The 16,203-nt window shown below is 38.0% G+C and overlaps 1 protein-coding gene across 1 annotated transcript in view; it reads left to right on the top strand.

The window, feature by feature from the left end:
- Positions 1-2,309: 2,309 nt before the first annotated feature.
- Positions 2,310-16,203, top strand: part of PPA1 (inorganic pyrophosphatase 1) — a 39,947-nt gene continuing 26,053 nt past the window's right edge. Inside the window, exons 1-4 of the mRNA XM_037804734.1 lie at positions 2,310-2,388; positions 3,707-3,765; positions 14,100-14,153; positions 15,471-15,590. Of these exons, the coding sequence (XP_037660662.1) occupies positions 2,325-2,388; positions 3,707-3,765; positions 14,100-14,153; positions 15,471-15,590 (297 nt within the window). The 5' untranslated portion in view covers positions 2,310-2,324. The remainder of the gene's footprint in view (positions 2,389-3,706; positions 3,766-14,099; positions 14,154-15,470; positions 15,591-16,203) is intronic.

Genomic DNA, 16,203 nt, shown 5'->3' with positions numbered 1-16,203 from the left:
TGCACATCTCCGGCATAGCTGAAGGTGGACTTCATGCATGCTACCTTAATCGCCCTCTACAAGGGAGAGAACGAGAAATGAGTGGCCAGAGAAGTAGGAGGAATGTCAGAAGAGAATGCAGTCACAAGCCAAAGGAGAGAGAGTGTCAGGAAACTGGAAGTATGCAACAGGTTCACCCATAGCAAAGAGGACAAGCCACACACTGAAAAATGCCATTTGATTTGGTTACAGAGCAATAAAAGATAACATTTAAGAACAGCTGGGCTCCTTCTTTGTCCAACTAATGTCCTTAAGAAGACATTTTCCCTCCTTTTCCTTAATTCTTCTACAATTGGCCCAGTGAACATTCATTAATCATCTGCTCTAGACCAGGTATCATGCTAGGCCTTAGGGAAACATGAAGCATAGAACATGTCTTCTTGGACCCCGAGGGATACCCCAACCCCGTCTACCAGGGAAGTTACAAAGCACTGACTCCTGCCCCAGCCAAAACCAGGGCTGGGCGTTTTACTAGAGTTGGCATTGATTGGCTCTTCAAACACATGCAATAAATCAGAGTTAGTGTGCAAGTCCAGAGGTTAGGAGGACTTTATTATCTTGCTCTGAGCTGGCAGGAAGCAACAGGGAAAGTGCATATGGCACATTATCGCATCATTTCTGTCTGTCCATGAGTCAGTCAGAGACGAAATTCTGGGTTTTCCAAGAAAAATGGTTCTCTCTGCTCAAATGCAGAAAACTGAGAGCAAGTCAATCAAAAGAGCATCCTCTTAAAAACCACTCTGGACTAGATTCTACTTATTCTGCAGAGATTCCTTTAACTGTCCGGCCTACACTGTATTACTGACTAGACTACTGGTACATTATCTTTTTATTTTCCCTGCTTCTGTGTTCTAACTACCTTATAACAGTGTGATGTAGTCATGTTCAAAAGATCAGTGAGTCGTGGCTTCTGAAAATTAACAGAAGTGTCAAAGAGGCTTGGGGGTTTTGATAGAGACAAGAGGAGGGACATACTTTCTAATTAGAAAAGTGTCTTACTAGGTTTTCATTTAATACAGAGAGCATCTCATTTTCTACAACAGACATTGTTTTGGGGGGGAAAAAAGCATAAATCAAAATGTCTTCAAAGCACATTAATCATTAATGCCCATAGAAAAAACAAAAATTACTTAAAGAAACCCTGCCCACTAAACATTTTTTTAAAAAATAAAACTAAGCATTGAGATGTGAATAATCATTCCCTAATTTACAATTAAGACGTTGAAATACAATTTTTCCTAACAGACAGATAGGACTGGTAAAATAAGCGATGCAAAAATCTGCCTATAGCCTCAGTCAGACTTTAGTTTTGGGCGTCTAATCTGACACGATAGAACGGAGGTGGAAAACAAGCTCCAAAGACCCTACCCCTGTGAGAAACGTCCTCAAAGGAATCTGAACTCATGCCTGAATCTTCCCAATGCTTCCTTCTGCAGTCCCTGGAGATGTGGGTCGGTTGGGCAAGGAGACAGTGGAGCAAATCTTCCTGCATTGGGGAGGGTGGGAATAGCAAGTTACTCTTCCCCAGAGCGTACAACGTGCCAGGTGATGTGGATCAACTCAGTTAATCGTCCCAACAAACCTGTGAAATAGTTACTATTATTTTCTCCACTTTCCAGATGACAAACTGAGGCAGAAGTGCTAAAAGTAGCTTGCCAGACATCAAACACTAGAAAATGGATGAGCTGGTATCTTGCTGGGAGCCATTATGGGTGTCACTAACGTGACGCAACTTTGCTGAAACAGAGTTGAAAAATCTGCACCTGTGAGACCGCAAGCAAGTGAAAACGCCTTTGGAGATACGGAATTGCTCCCAGCAGGGAGGGATGTGGGAGACTCAGAGGAAGTTTCCTGTGCTGCGAGTCAGCCGGGGGAGACGAAGGAGACAGGACGGAGGGCCGTGGTCTATTCCTAGCCGGTCCAAGATAATTTAAGCGCGTAACCGCCTCTGCCAGAATCCCAAAGGCCGTGGGCCGAGTCCAGAGAACTGAGAAAAAGCCTGCAGCCGGCAACGTGGCCCAGCTTCATAGGGAAGGGGGCGGGGCTGGCGGGGGCGGGGCCGGGGCCCGAAACCCCGCGAGCCGGGCGAAGTGCGCCTGCGCACGGAGTGGGCCGGGCGGGGGTGGGGTGGGAACGCGAGCGGGAGGAGCGTTAAAGGCCGCTCCCCGCCCTGTTCCCTGGTCCAGTCCTTGAAGTGCGCAGGCGCGGAGGTCTTCCCTTGTCCATCGGCGCCGCGTGCGGGCTAGTGAATCTGTGGCGGCGGCGGCGGCTCATTCACCGGCACCATGAGCGGCTTCAGCATTGAGGAGCGCGCTTCGCCCTTCACCTTCGAGTATCGAGTCTTCCTCAGTGAGTGTCCGCGGACCGCGCCCCTTACCCGCCCTCCCGGCCATTCATTCCCCGGCCTCGTCTCCCGCCCATGCGGGTGCGGCCCGCGCTCGGCCGGGTGTCCCGCGCGGGCCGGACTCTGGGTCGGTCCTCGCAGCTCGGGCCGGCGCCTACTTTCCGCAGTTACCGCTTGTGGCAGGACGGGGTGGGTCGGCCTCTGGCCACCTTCTGCTAGAAAAAAATATTCCTCCTCTACACGCTCGGAGGGACGAGATCCTGGGCCAGGATGGTTTTGTAGGTGTCCTGCTCGGGCAGGGTCTGATGGGAAAAGGAAACCACTGAGTCACCCTAGAAAGGTGATTGGTTGGTAAAATAATCCCCGTAAGAGGATTATTCCCTTTAAGGGAAAAGGGGGGATGGTGACTTCGTAAAGACCTTATAAGATTCTTCCACTGTAGCTCAGATCATCGGCACTGAGGGGGGGTAATATCCAACCACTTGTTCTACTGATGGGGAAACAGGCACCGATCAGGAGCGGTCAGTGAAGGCGCTGGACCAGTCCCTCTGGGGTCCCAACAGCGCTCCTGCCTCTCCTGTGTGTTTTCCTGTTAACACTGATGCTGGGAAATCTCCTTATGAAACAGAAAGCTGTTCCCCTCAAGTCAGACAGGTGACGTCAATCGGGGAGGCATGAATAAGAACGTGCCAAAATTTTACCCTTGTGCAAGGGGTCGATGTTTAAGGGGTACCCCAAGTCCAGCACCTAGAGCTACACTTACTACCGAGGGAGCTGCAGGCTGATGGCGCTCCGCTTGCCTTGGTGCACCACCTTTTGCCTTTTAGATGGAGGAAAGCTACCTTGGTTTATCTTCACACTCTTCCCTCCTGGCTACAAGGAACAGATGATTCGCGATAATGAAAGCATTCTAAATGTGTGACCCAAGCCGTTTCTATTTCAACTTTGTTACAGTTTTATTTTGGAAGGAAATAGGCAGGCACGGTTAACTCCCATTTTGTGAATACTGAAAGAAATGATTAAGCAAATAGGTCCTCGCCTTCTCTCCAAAAGAATTTGATTGCCTTTTGCTTACAAGGCACTGCTAGGCTCTGGAGATACTAAGGTGACAGTCCCTGCCCTCATTACAGGGTTAAGTACCTGTTAGATAACCTAAGGAGAGCCTAGGATGAAAGCCCAACCCCAGCTTCGAGGAGGGTCAGGAAAAACAATTTTCTGGCACGTGAATAAAATCTTGGTGTAAAAAATGTGTACTTCATGCATCTGGAAGTGTAATTAACCACAATTACCGGTAATAAATTTATTTTATTTTTTGATTTATAGAAAATGAAAAAGGACAATATATATCTCCATTTCATGATATTCCAATTTATGCAGATAAGGTAAGGCATCCTTTTGTTTAAAATTAGTTTCTTTACTCATATCAACTAGTTCCATATATGGATTTTCTTATATATCTCTTAAGTACTGGAAATGCTGTGAGTTAAAGGGGACTTGACTAAGTATGAAGTCAGTCTTAAAGCCAGATTATTTCAAGCAAACTGTTTTTAGGCTGTCTTGGTTAAAAAAAATCACATTGATCTGTTGTATATGAGTATTTGGAATTAAAATATTAGTGGTTTAAAAATAAACCAGGGAGCTAGCACAAAAATTGGGCTGTGGGATGTTTCTTGAACAGTAACAATAAATTAGATTGTTCAATGATTATGGGGAAATTTGATATGTTTAATGGGCTGGTAGAGTTAAGAGCTGCTAATAGTGTTAATAAAAGTTATTCCCCAGACTTGTAAAAAGACATGTCTGTTCCTATATATATCAGTGGTGAAGAAATCTAACTTTAGCATTGAGTAGGTTTACCAGAAATTGATAAGAATTTTTGCTTTCTGAGGGGGAAAAACCCTAGAACTATGTATACCAAAATATTTGTAATCCCTTGGTGGTGGAATTGCTAGTGACTTTTTGTTTTTATTTTCTTTTTGGCCTCTTTATATTTTCTAATCTTTTTGCAAAGAACATGTAGTATTTGTACAACTTTAGTTATTTTAAAAACAGCTTTTTTCTTTAGTCTCATTCCCAATGGGAGAGGCTGATACTATATTTAGGAATTGACATAAGGACAAATTTGATTCTTTTTTACACATTAAATGTGTAATGAATGAATGTCATTCATTCAGTAAGACTGATGCACAGTGAGTACAAAAGCTACACAGGTTATTGACCCTCCTCAGCTAGGTGTGAACAACACATTCCTATATACATCTAGAGTAATAATAAAGATGAAACTTTATACTTATATGTGCTGAGTCTTACTGTTTTCCTGGGCTTGACTCTCAGATAGAAATAGACAAATTCATTGTACTTCCACCAGGGAATTTGCTGAGTTCTGTCCTAACACCTGGACATGGGCAGAAAAACCAGGCTGTGTGTTGCTTCAAAGGAGCCTGAGCTGGGCTGTGACTGGAGGCAGTGGAACAAACAGCCTGAGGCCAATTATGTGTCACAGTTACAGGAGGGACCTCTAGTTGGCATTTGTTCCCCTGTGGGATCTTTGAAGTTGTATTTATTCAGAAACTCTTCGTTGTTACATCTGATTTCCTGGGAATTGGTATGAACTGCCAGATCCTCCCCTCCCTTTGAATTGCCATGGTTTGGTTGGTTTGAATGGTCTGTGAGTTCCACAATAGTATATATTTCAAAGTACTTTACAGTAACATCTCAGATTATCCTGAGTAATGAAGAGGTAAAAAATGATGACCCCTAAATTTATTGATGGCATACAGATTGATTGGCAACAGATATCTAAGGAAGGAAATTGTTTTCTTGATCTATAGATGTTTTTTTGTGTGTGTGGACAGTAATCGAAGCAAGGACCAAAATAACCATAGCAGTTGTGGTATCTAATTTTATTGCTGCTCCACATTACCCTAAAATGGGAAACTGAGATTCCATGTTGGTGTCATATAAAAACATCTTCACTCAGATCACTTTGCAACACAGTGACATCTTATGCGGCCCTGATTATGCCTGTAAACTGGGCTTAACTCAACTGAAGACTGCCTTTTACCACCTTGTACCACTTTAAGCAGAGAAAACTCTAACTAAAACACAAGCTCTTGAGACAGCCCTGAATTTCACCAGTGATCCAGACTACAGCACTTCTGCGAAGCACGGAAGAGTTCTTTGTTTTGTTTTGTTTATAAGGAAGTTTAGTATGTACAAAACAAAAATCAAGGAATGGTAGGCATCAATTATTTTGGATTATGGCCTAAACAAAAGATCTGATTAACTCAGTTGGTCACAGAAAAATGTGTTTGTGTTTTTTTTTTTTAATTCCAAAGTGATTAAGTTTACATAAATACATTTTGGGGGTGTGGACATAGACTTTATCCTTTATATGGTCAGTCATTTGAAGGGTGATATAAGGAAATGTCATTATCTAGTGAGAATGTAACTTTAACACAACTCAGCTCTACTAAGAAAAAATGTCCAGGGGCTTATATTCTACTCTACGTCAGGACCTTTCTGTGTGGACAGCATCTGTTTTGGTCTATGCCATTATCTTATAAATCCAGCCAGCTCTGGAAATCCTTGTAACTCAATATCCTGCTTGGATTATGTCCAAATTCATATGGGATGAACAAAGTCAAAAGCAAGCACTCACTGTACTTTTTTTTTTTTTTTTTTCTTAATTGTAGGGATATTCTTTGTTCTGGATCTATTTTGGGACCAAATATAAAAGCACTTGTAGCTCAGAGAGTTTTCTGACCTAGAACTTCTGACATACCAGAAATTTTTAAAATCCAGCACGTAGTCAGCAAAAATAGTGTGAAGCACTGGGGAGATTATAAACTTTATCTAATTCTTCCAGTGCTCAAATATCATGACTTGTTTTAATTTTAGAAGTTTGATATTTTTCTATTCCAAGTCTTAAATTTTTCTGTTAAATACTTGTTATGACAATGTAGGTTTCTGTTTGTTTTTCAGGGGACTGTTGGGAGCATGTGTAAATATGGAACTGTGTTTCTTTTCTTTCTTTCTGAAAGACAGTGGGGCCTCTGTAATCAAATAGGTTGATGCTTTGGAAACTTAACAAATACTTTCCACAGTTGTATATCATTTATCATTAAATTTTTTAGATCTCTCATTGTAACAGGAATGTTTAGAGGAGATATGCTACGCATCTGAATACTTTTTAGATCACTCTTATGTACAGGATTTGCTTTGTTTTGGATTTTCTATAAATGGAAGTTTTAAAAATATCACAGAATTAATGATTTAAATATGGTCTTCCCCAATTTTATTTGTATATAGGGTAATGGAGTTTTCTAGTTTATTTGTTGGTTTGTTTGATTATCTTTGTTTTTTTTAATTAAATTCAGTTTTATTGAAATTTATTCACATACCATACAGTCATCCATGGTGTACAATCAGCTGTTCACAGAACCATCATATAGTCATGCATTCATCACCCCAATCTATTTTTGAACATTTTCCTTACATCAGAAAGAATCAGAATAAGAATAAAAATAAAAGTAAAAAAGAACACCCAAACCATCCCCCCCATCCCACCCTATTTTTTCATTTAGTTTTTGTCCCCATTTTTCTACTCATCCATCCATACACTAGATAAAGGGAGTGTGATCGATCCACAAGGTTTTCACAACAATCACATTGTTATACAGTTGTCTTCAGGAGTCCAGACTTCTAGGTTGGAGTTTGATAGTTTCATATGTTTACTTCTAGCTATTTGTTTGGTCATCTTTTAATTGTTGTAAAAGAATGTTGTTTAAAATTGAATTATTAAAAAAAAAATCAATTGAGAGAATGGAGGAGACTTGTGTTGTGTATGTTACAATAATTGTTTTAAAAAACTGAAGGAGGCTACATCAAATCAGTCTCTTGCTTTATACTTTTACCTCTCATTTGTAAAAAGAAATATATATATATATTTAATATTTATTGAGTGTTCCCTATATCCTAGGCACTGTGCTAAAGCCCTGTAGGTGGATTATCTCATTCAACCATCATGCCATTCTCTGAGCAAGGTTCCTTTATTAACCCCCATTGTTCAGGATCACAGCTAGAGCTCATAGGTGGTAGCAGCAGGATTCACACCCAGGCATTCTGGCTCAGAACCTGTAGTCTTAACCATTAAGCTACACTGCCTCCTGTGATTATGGAGATGTCTGTGGAATGCATTTCATGTTGTGCTTTTCTGTATTTTTCAAATTTTCCACAGTAAATTTATCTTTGGTAGTGCAGAATAAAGGCTTACTTAAGGAAATGAATAAGAACTTCTTTGCATGCTTTGGGGAGACTTTGTAGTCTTCTAGTACAGGGATTCTTGGTGACCTTGTGGCCCTGGAATGGCCATGGATGGACTTCTGTAGTTTTATGAACCATCTGAAACTGCAATTTGGTATAAATGTGCATTTTTCTTTGGAAAGTTTCCATAGTCCAAATTCTCAGTTGCAAATTACAGAAGAGTTTGACAACTGGAAGTGCAGACCCAGTGCTTGCATTCATGAAAGGAAAAAAATAAGCAGAGATTATGATTGGAATATCTATTTTCAAAATTTGGTTATCTTAAAGCTCATCTGAGGGGGGAAATAGGAGCTTATTCTTAGTTATGACATGTCTTAAGAGGAACTGATAATGTGAGGGATCAATTTGGCGGAGTGAGATGCCCTGAAGGAGCTTTGAGTAACCAGCAAGAACTGGTGACAACATCTTTCCCCAAACTCCAGAAAACAGTTAAAGGCTGCAGTAACTGGGCAGTGCCAAATCAAGAAAAAGACCACTTAAAAGCTGTCGGATCTCGTGGCGCTCTGGCTGGGCCCTCTATCACCCCTCACTGGCTTGGTCCAGAGCCTCCTGTGCTCCCAGTACAGGTCCCTGGTCATGGTTCCCGAGGGAGCATAATAACCCTCCTGCACATACTGGGAGCATGTATGTCTGGCCCATTCTGCCTGGCGGTGGCCTGAGGGACCCACCATTCCAGAGCTTGACTGAGTGTGGAAGGTGGCTCACGGAGCTCTACTACAGAACGCTGTGGGAGAGCATCAGGTGGCTGACTGGGCCAAGGGATTGCTGACTGTAGGATAGTGCAGAACCTGGGACTGCTGAAATTGTTTCCTGGGGAAGCAGGGACATTCAGAATTGTGTAAATGGGGAAATTCCTAGGGCCATATGTGCATGCTCCAGAACTGTATAAATGTGGGGGAACAGAGGGGCACAGGAACATAGTTTATGTATGCTATTGAAGTAGTTAAGTTGGCATCAAAGCAGATGAGGTTGTTCTAGATTTAGGATGTTAAATTTAGCCCCATTGTAACCACAAAGAAAATATCAGAGAATTTGCAAGCTCATAGGGACAGAAAGTAGAGTACAGGTAACCAGGGTGGGGGGCAGGGGCACTGGAGAATTTAATGCAAAATGAGAGTAGGTTTCTGTTTGGGGTAAAGGAAAAGTTCTAGTAAGGAATGGTGGTGAGGTTACTGCAACATTGTGAATGTGATTAATCCCACTGAATGGGATGCTTGGGCGGGGTTGGGATGGGAAGATTTATGTTGTATGTATTTTCCACAATTTAAAAAAATGAATGAGAAACTAAAGAGATAATGAGAATTAAATGCAATAAATGATACTAGATAGAATCTAAGAATGGAGAAGAAAAGACTCAAAAGGACATTATTTGGACGTGAGAACAATTGGAATATAGAATGTGAACTTTATATCAACGTAAAATTTCTTAAACTTGATAACTGCCCCTAAGGTGATTGATTATATAAGTGACTATCCTTGTTCATAGGAGATATACATGGAAGTATTGTGTTACTGTGTTCAGGAATTATGATGTGTGCAACCTTCAGTAGATAGATAGATAAATAGATATAGCAAAACAAAAAGTTAAAAAAAAAAGAAACTGATAGGCAGCTAGATCAGCTGAATAAGCTTTATCCTGTTTCACTAAGGAATTAGAATTTAATGTTTCTGAAAGGAGTGATTTTAAAGACATTGGCTCAGTAACCTCTCACTAATTTGAACTAATTTTAGGGGTAGAGTTGGGAAACCAGATTTTAATTTTTTAATCTTTAAAAAAAAGTGTTATTACTTTATATAGGTATGTGTGGCAGTATTTATTGCCAAATACAAGAGCTTGTTGGATCTTTTATGAGTAGCTAGTCTGTGTAATTGGAAAACAAATGAGTATTATTGAAAGTTTGTTTTTATCTTTTAATTTTAATAGGTTAACTATTTCCCAAGGAATCGTAACACAATTTGTTGAGCAAAAATTTTTTTTTCATTTTAGAAACCATTTTTCCTTTGCTAAGTTACAAATCTAAATGAGTAGGGTACAATGTGTGAGCGATGGTCATAATATTTATTTCCTTTGGTCATAGACTTTTGTCACTTGTCAATGAAATAATTCAGAAACCTATTTACTTTAACAAACTAGAGTAAATCCTTCTATAATCACTTAACTGACTTTGAAGCCAAAACTTAAATTTAAGTGTTATGAGCCATTGCTGCTTGGCAAGCACTTAATTAGCAAAATATTCCTGGGTATGATGAAATTTGGTACACCTTTTCAAAATTACCATTATGGGGCGGAGCATTTCCTTATTAGCTACATAAGTTCTTTTGATAGGGATTTAATATTCCAGAACTACTCTGGAAGTTCAAAAGAGAGAGAGAAGACAAGCTGCTTTTTATATTAGCTTCTTGCTTTGTCTAATCTCTAGATGAATTTATAAGAAAATCCTCTCTCCTACCATGGTTTTTCTCACTGTTTTTGCAGCGTTACTGCAAAACAGAAAAATAAAAGAAAGTGTGGTGGGATCAGAGGGTGATTTTTGTATTCTAAATCTAGTATTTATTTGGTTTCTGAAGTTATCTTAGAGAAGCACATGATGGATCAACTTGAAAATGCTAATTGAAACTACTTACGTAATAATGCAATGTCATCATGTTCATTAGACTTCAGATCCAGTGTTGGAAACAGGTCATGAGTCATAAGGCATTCATTAGGTCTCCCAATAAAGACATTTAACTTTGCTAAGATTCAGAGATGGGATGTAATTAAGTTGAGAATATGTTCCCAATATATGTGCTTTACTACATTAGTACCTATAGCCTACCAGATAGCTATTGCCTATTCATTAGTAATTTTATTTTAAATCTTTTGGCTTAATCAAATGATATAATTTAGATTTATTAAATTTCCAATTTCCTTAGAATCTGTACATCTTTAACATTAACTTTCTTGAACTACCTGATGATGTGATTATAAATCTGGGAAATGAGACACTTATATTTCTGACTTTAGGAAGTTGGAGCTAAAGGTATAGTTTGCTTTTTCCCCTGTCTTCCACAGGTTTGTCAAAATTATCCCTCTATGGATACTATCTCCTCCTTTTCTCTGAAATTGCACATGGGGAGATGAGAGCTATGATACCAGAGCAAGGGTTTTAGAATCCAAGGCCTGGTAGAAATGGAGAGCAGAGTTCCAAAAAGTCCTCACATTGGGAATATAATAAGGCGATAAATTCAGGACTGAACTAAGTAAGAGTTGAAAAAATGAAGGTTCGAGAAAGAAGGCATGAATTTTTAACTGGATGGTACTAAGGTTCTTAAAATTTTGTCTCATTTTTAAGTGCTTAAACATTAGGAATATTAGAAAGCATAGTTTTTAAACAGTAAAAGTTTTGATAGCAATGGTGTAATAGGTTGAATTTTTCTTGAGTTGACCTGAACATCCTAAATATCACTGTTCATCCAGTGACAACTCCCTGAATTGTAGCCATGGTGTCTAGGAGCAATAAATTGTTCTTTAAAAACTTCTTTAGTAGTAGTTCCTGTTAAAGAAAGTATAAGAACCACCCCCCTTACATCAAAATAATTTATAAAAACCTCCTCTGTGATAATAATTGATGGGGAAAATAATAACTAAAAGCTGGTATGAATTCCTTGCTTTAAAAAAAAAAGTCCAGAAATCACTACAGCATCTACATACATTTGAAAATGTACTAAGCATCAATTTTACAGTCAAGCCACTCACATTTGTTGTGGTGAGGCCTGTAAGCTGGAAGTACCTGGTTTGGAAATCTAACTCGTGTGGAGTTGAAAGAACACTGCTAGTCTTCAGCATCTAGAAAAGTGTCTGGCACATAATAGGAGGTGCTCAAGAAATAATTGTTTGGGGGAAAAAAAAAGATAATTGACTCTGGCCCCTTGCATGGTATCCCTTGCTATTTTTGGCCCAGCTAATTTCTAAAAAGCATCAAACCTTCAGGCTTTCAGGGTTTTTCTATTCATAGTAGAGTTATCTTTCCGTTTTCTGAAAGATGTTTTATTCCTTTGTAAATTTTTTTTTTTTTTACTTCTCATTAGCTATGTAGGTTTGTAATGTTAGATAATGTTTTGAGGATCTGTACATATTTATCATTTAATTCCATTAAAGTGTTCAAATAGTTCCCAAACTTTGAATTAGAAATTTCAGCTCTATCTGCCACTTTTCTCTTGAAGCAATGTATTCATTTGGTGGTATTTTCTTTAAAAAAAAATTAACAACCGATCTCCTTGGTTTTCTCTCCTGGGTAGCTTTAAATGATGTGATTATAGTTATACTGTGGCACTAAATTCTCTTTCGTGTAGCAACAGCTCCACCTTGTGACTCTTTAGGTTATTGCTGCTGAAATCTTTTAAAACCCAGACTTGGCCTTGAATTAGAAACCAACAAATCTTTCATTTTAATAGCCGAGAAATGGTACTAGATAGATGCAGTTCTTGAAAATTTACAGTGGGAAGAGTGAAATTTAATCACATTGATCTGAGGTTTCCTACCTATGAACAAATGTGTTAGCAGTTTCTATACCATCAGTTACTACTTTACAGGGATACAGTAGTTTATTCAGTCTTGGATTTAAATACTGCCACCATTCTTTATCACCTTTATGTTGTACCAAGTAAACATCAGGAGTCTTGGAACAGAAACCCATGAATGAATGCTTTAGTTTCCCTTGGTTTGACCAAGCACTTAAATAAATAACAGAAGTTTTACATTCTTGAATATAAACCTGTGTAGCTTTTCTGCTTGGTTAAAAGTAGCAGCAAAGAAGGAAATACTGTAAATTGGTGATCTGTAATCCAGTAGCTCTGATCTTTGACAATGATTGTATAGCTATATAGCAACAACAACAACAAAAAGTTGGTTGCTTGTATATTGTATGGATCTTCTGGGTATTTTATTCTGTTCCACTGATCTATGTATCTGTCTGTGACATACTACACTGTCTTAGTAAAGCTACCTTATTGTAAGTCTTAAAATTGGTTAGAGTGCAATACTAGGGGTCAATAAGGGGGTGGGGAGAAGGGATATGGGATGTTTGGGGTTTTCTTTTTTCTTTTTCTGGAGTAATGCAAATGTTCTAAAATTGATCATGTCGATGAAGGACAACTGTGTGATGATACTGTAAACCACTGATTGTGTACTTTGGATGGATTGTATGGTGTGTGAATATATCTCAAATAAAATTGTATTTTTAAAAAAGTAGCAGCAAGGTAATTATTGACTCCAAACCTTTGACTTATTCCCTTGTAGCTTATCAGTCTCTGATATTTGATACAAAATAGAAAGGGGTAATTCTAAAAAGATGTGTAGTACTTTTTATTTTAAATCAACTTTTTAAAATACCTTTTTAATAAAGGAGTAATTGCCTATTTATTTTTATCAGTGCCCTTTGTGGAGGCCATAAACTGAAAAACCACATTTAAAACTGCATTGGTAAAAATGATATTCTGACTCTTTTTAAAGCCCAGTTTTAATCAGAGAAACTGTGTCAAGTTAATGTTTGTCTCTAGGGTGCAAAATGAGATGGCAAAATGTGTGTTTTTTTTTTCATTGTGTTTTTAAACAGTGAGATGGCAAAATGTGTGTTTTTTTTTTCATTGTGTTTTTAAACAGTAAGCATCTCAGATTTTTTCTCCCTGAATATATCATCCACTTCAAAGTGGTCAAGTTAAGGCTGCTAACTAATTTATAGAATGGCTATTGGTTAAAATATTTTCGAAACATATTCTCTTATCTTTATTGTCAAACTTCTTGTCCTTTTGAACAGAATTTGGTTTTTAAAAACAGCCAAATCTGGAGAATAATGATGGTGATTGGGCTAATTCATTTTATTTGAGGCCAAAACTAAAGTATGACAAAGTAATTAGAGTGATATGGGAGTCCTCTTATAAACTGCCTTTGAAATAGAAGCTCCAAAAACCTTTTGCCTAATTGTGGTATCACTGAAGCAGATGAATAGCCCTTGGAGATGATTGCTTTGAAGAGTTCCTTCTTAGAGATACAAATTCTGTTATGTTTGTTTAAAAACAGTTTCTTTCCTTTATAGAAATATTCTTTCCACTCCCCTCCCCCCTAGTCTTTTACTATGAAATATTTAAAGCAAACAGAAAAGTTAAAAGAATTGCACAGTGAACACCCCCACATTGCTTCTACAACTAATGTTTTGCTATATTGGCTTTATCTCTTCATCCAGCAATGTATCTTATTTTTTTGATGTATGGTGTTGAAAGTCTATTGACTTCAAAGGTCTGTCAAAAATCTGATACAATGAGCAGATAAGCTTTGGAAGAAATAGGACTGCTCATTAAAGGAAGACAACAAATTAGTTCCTGTGACCAACCCCCTTTCTCTTTGTTTTTTCAGAATGTGTTCCACATGGTAGTTGAAGTACCACGCTGGTCTAATGCAAAAATGGAGGTAATGTTTTGCCTTACATTGATAGCCTTAGGATGTTGCTTTTGATCTAGCCACACTGATATACTCAAGATTTAATCTAAATTCCCAAGATTTTCCTCTGTCTAGTCCCAATCTCTTTTCCACCTACATCAGCCTAGCCACAAATAATCTTACTGTAATTTCTCTTGCATCTTGTTAATTTTCATAACAGCTAACATATTTGGTTTTTAGTTATGTATATTTATATACATATTTTATATCACTTAAGCCTTTTGACAGTAACCACACTTTGCATACATATGACAATCAAATATTTGAATATTTTTCAATGCTTTAAAGGAAAGCTGAAGTTGGATATTATTCTTTTGCCTTTTTAATAAAAATCTTAGTATTTCTCATTTCTCAAATGATAGGGGTTTAGGTTTTGTTTTGTAGAATTGGTTAATGTTCTTTTTCCCTTGTTGATATTTCCTGTATAACTTAAGTAAGTTTTCCACTTAATGGCTGATTATGGAGAAAATTTTAGGTTCGGATCATAAAATGGTGGGAATGTAAAGCGGAACAGCTGCTATGGAAAACAGTTTAGTCACTCCTCAAAAAGTTAAACATAGAATTACCATTTGGTCCGGCAATTCCACTTCTAAGTATATATCTCAAAACAATTGAAAACAGGGACTCAAACAGATCTTGTGCACCAGTGTTCATAGCAGCATTATTCACAATAGCCAAAAGATGGAAGCAACCCAAGTGTCCCGTCAATAGATGGATGGAAAAACAAAATGTGGTATAGATACATACAAACGGAGTATTATTCAGCTCTGAAAAGGAGTGACATTCGGATACATGCTACAACATGGATGAACCTTGAAAACACTGAGTGAAATAAACCAAATACAAAAGGACAGATACTATCTGATTCCACTTATATGAAATCTCTAGAATAAGCAAATTCTCAGAGATAGAAAATAGGTTAGCAATTACCAGGGGCCTGGGGGAGAGAGGGGTGGGGAGGTATTACTTAGTGGGTGCAGAGTTTCTATTTGGGGCAATGAGAAGGTTTTGGTAATGGATGGTGGTGATAGCACAACAGTGTGAATGTAAATAATGCCCCTGAATTGTACACTTAAAAATGGTTAAAATGGGAAATTTTGTGTTTTATGTATATGTTTCCACAATAAAAAATTTTAAAAAATTATAAAAATGTTAAGAGTAAATGATAGTGTTAAAGTGGAATGAGGGGACATGTAGACATGCTTAGTGTAAGTTATTTCCTCAAATTCTTGTTTTGAAAAATATTTCACAGCCAAATATATAATAATTTGAAAATTTTAATTTCAGATTGCTACAAAGGACCCTTTAAACCCAATTAAACAAGATGTGAAAAAAGGAAAACTCCGTTATGTTGCAAATTTGTTCCCCTATAAAGGATATATCTGGAACTATGGTGCCATCCCCCAGGTATGTCATCATGCAATTACTGAAAGTGTGCATTTTAGCTTGTTAAAAATTAACTTACTGCTATTAATAAAAACATTTAAGCACCTTAAAAAAGGTTTTTCTATAGTGGATTTTAAAGATAAGAGATAGTTAACTCATTTTAATACTTCCTTGAATCTTCAAGATAAACTGAAAGGTAAATGTTTACAATGTTCAAATTCAGATTCAAAAATTTATTTTTCTGAATAGTTATTTTTTAAATATGGGCAAGTTATAAGCTATATAAAATCTTTCTTTACAGATTGAGTGAGTGGCAAGTATATAAAGTAAAAAGAAATGTGTAGGATAGTGGTTAAAAGCACTGATTTTTGGCACCAGGCAGACCAGAGTTCAGACCCCAGCTTGTGAATTCCAGTGTGCCTACATGCCTCAGTTTCCCCCTCCCTGAGATAGGGATATTAATAGTACTTAGCTCATGGTTGTTGTGAAGAATAAGGCACTTGGTACTCGGCACAGCTAAGTTCTCATAGCTGTTGACTTTCATGTGTAGAGGCCTGGTTCCTTCTTTAGGCCAAGCTCTTTGTGGTAGAGTAATTATGGGATTGTTTACCAAAGCATACAGTCCTTTGAGAAG

This window comes from Choloepus didactylus, chromosome 15 (assembly GCF_015220235.1).
Source record: "Choloepus didactylus isolate mChoDid1 chromosome 15, mChoDid1.pri, whole genome shotgun sequence".
Lineage (NCBI taxonomy): Eukaryota > Metazoa > Chordata > Mammalia > Pilosa > Megalonychidae > Choloepus > Choloepus didactylus.
Note: the sequence above shows the minus strand (reverse complement) of the source record. Positions and strands in the feature narration are given on the sequence as shown.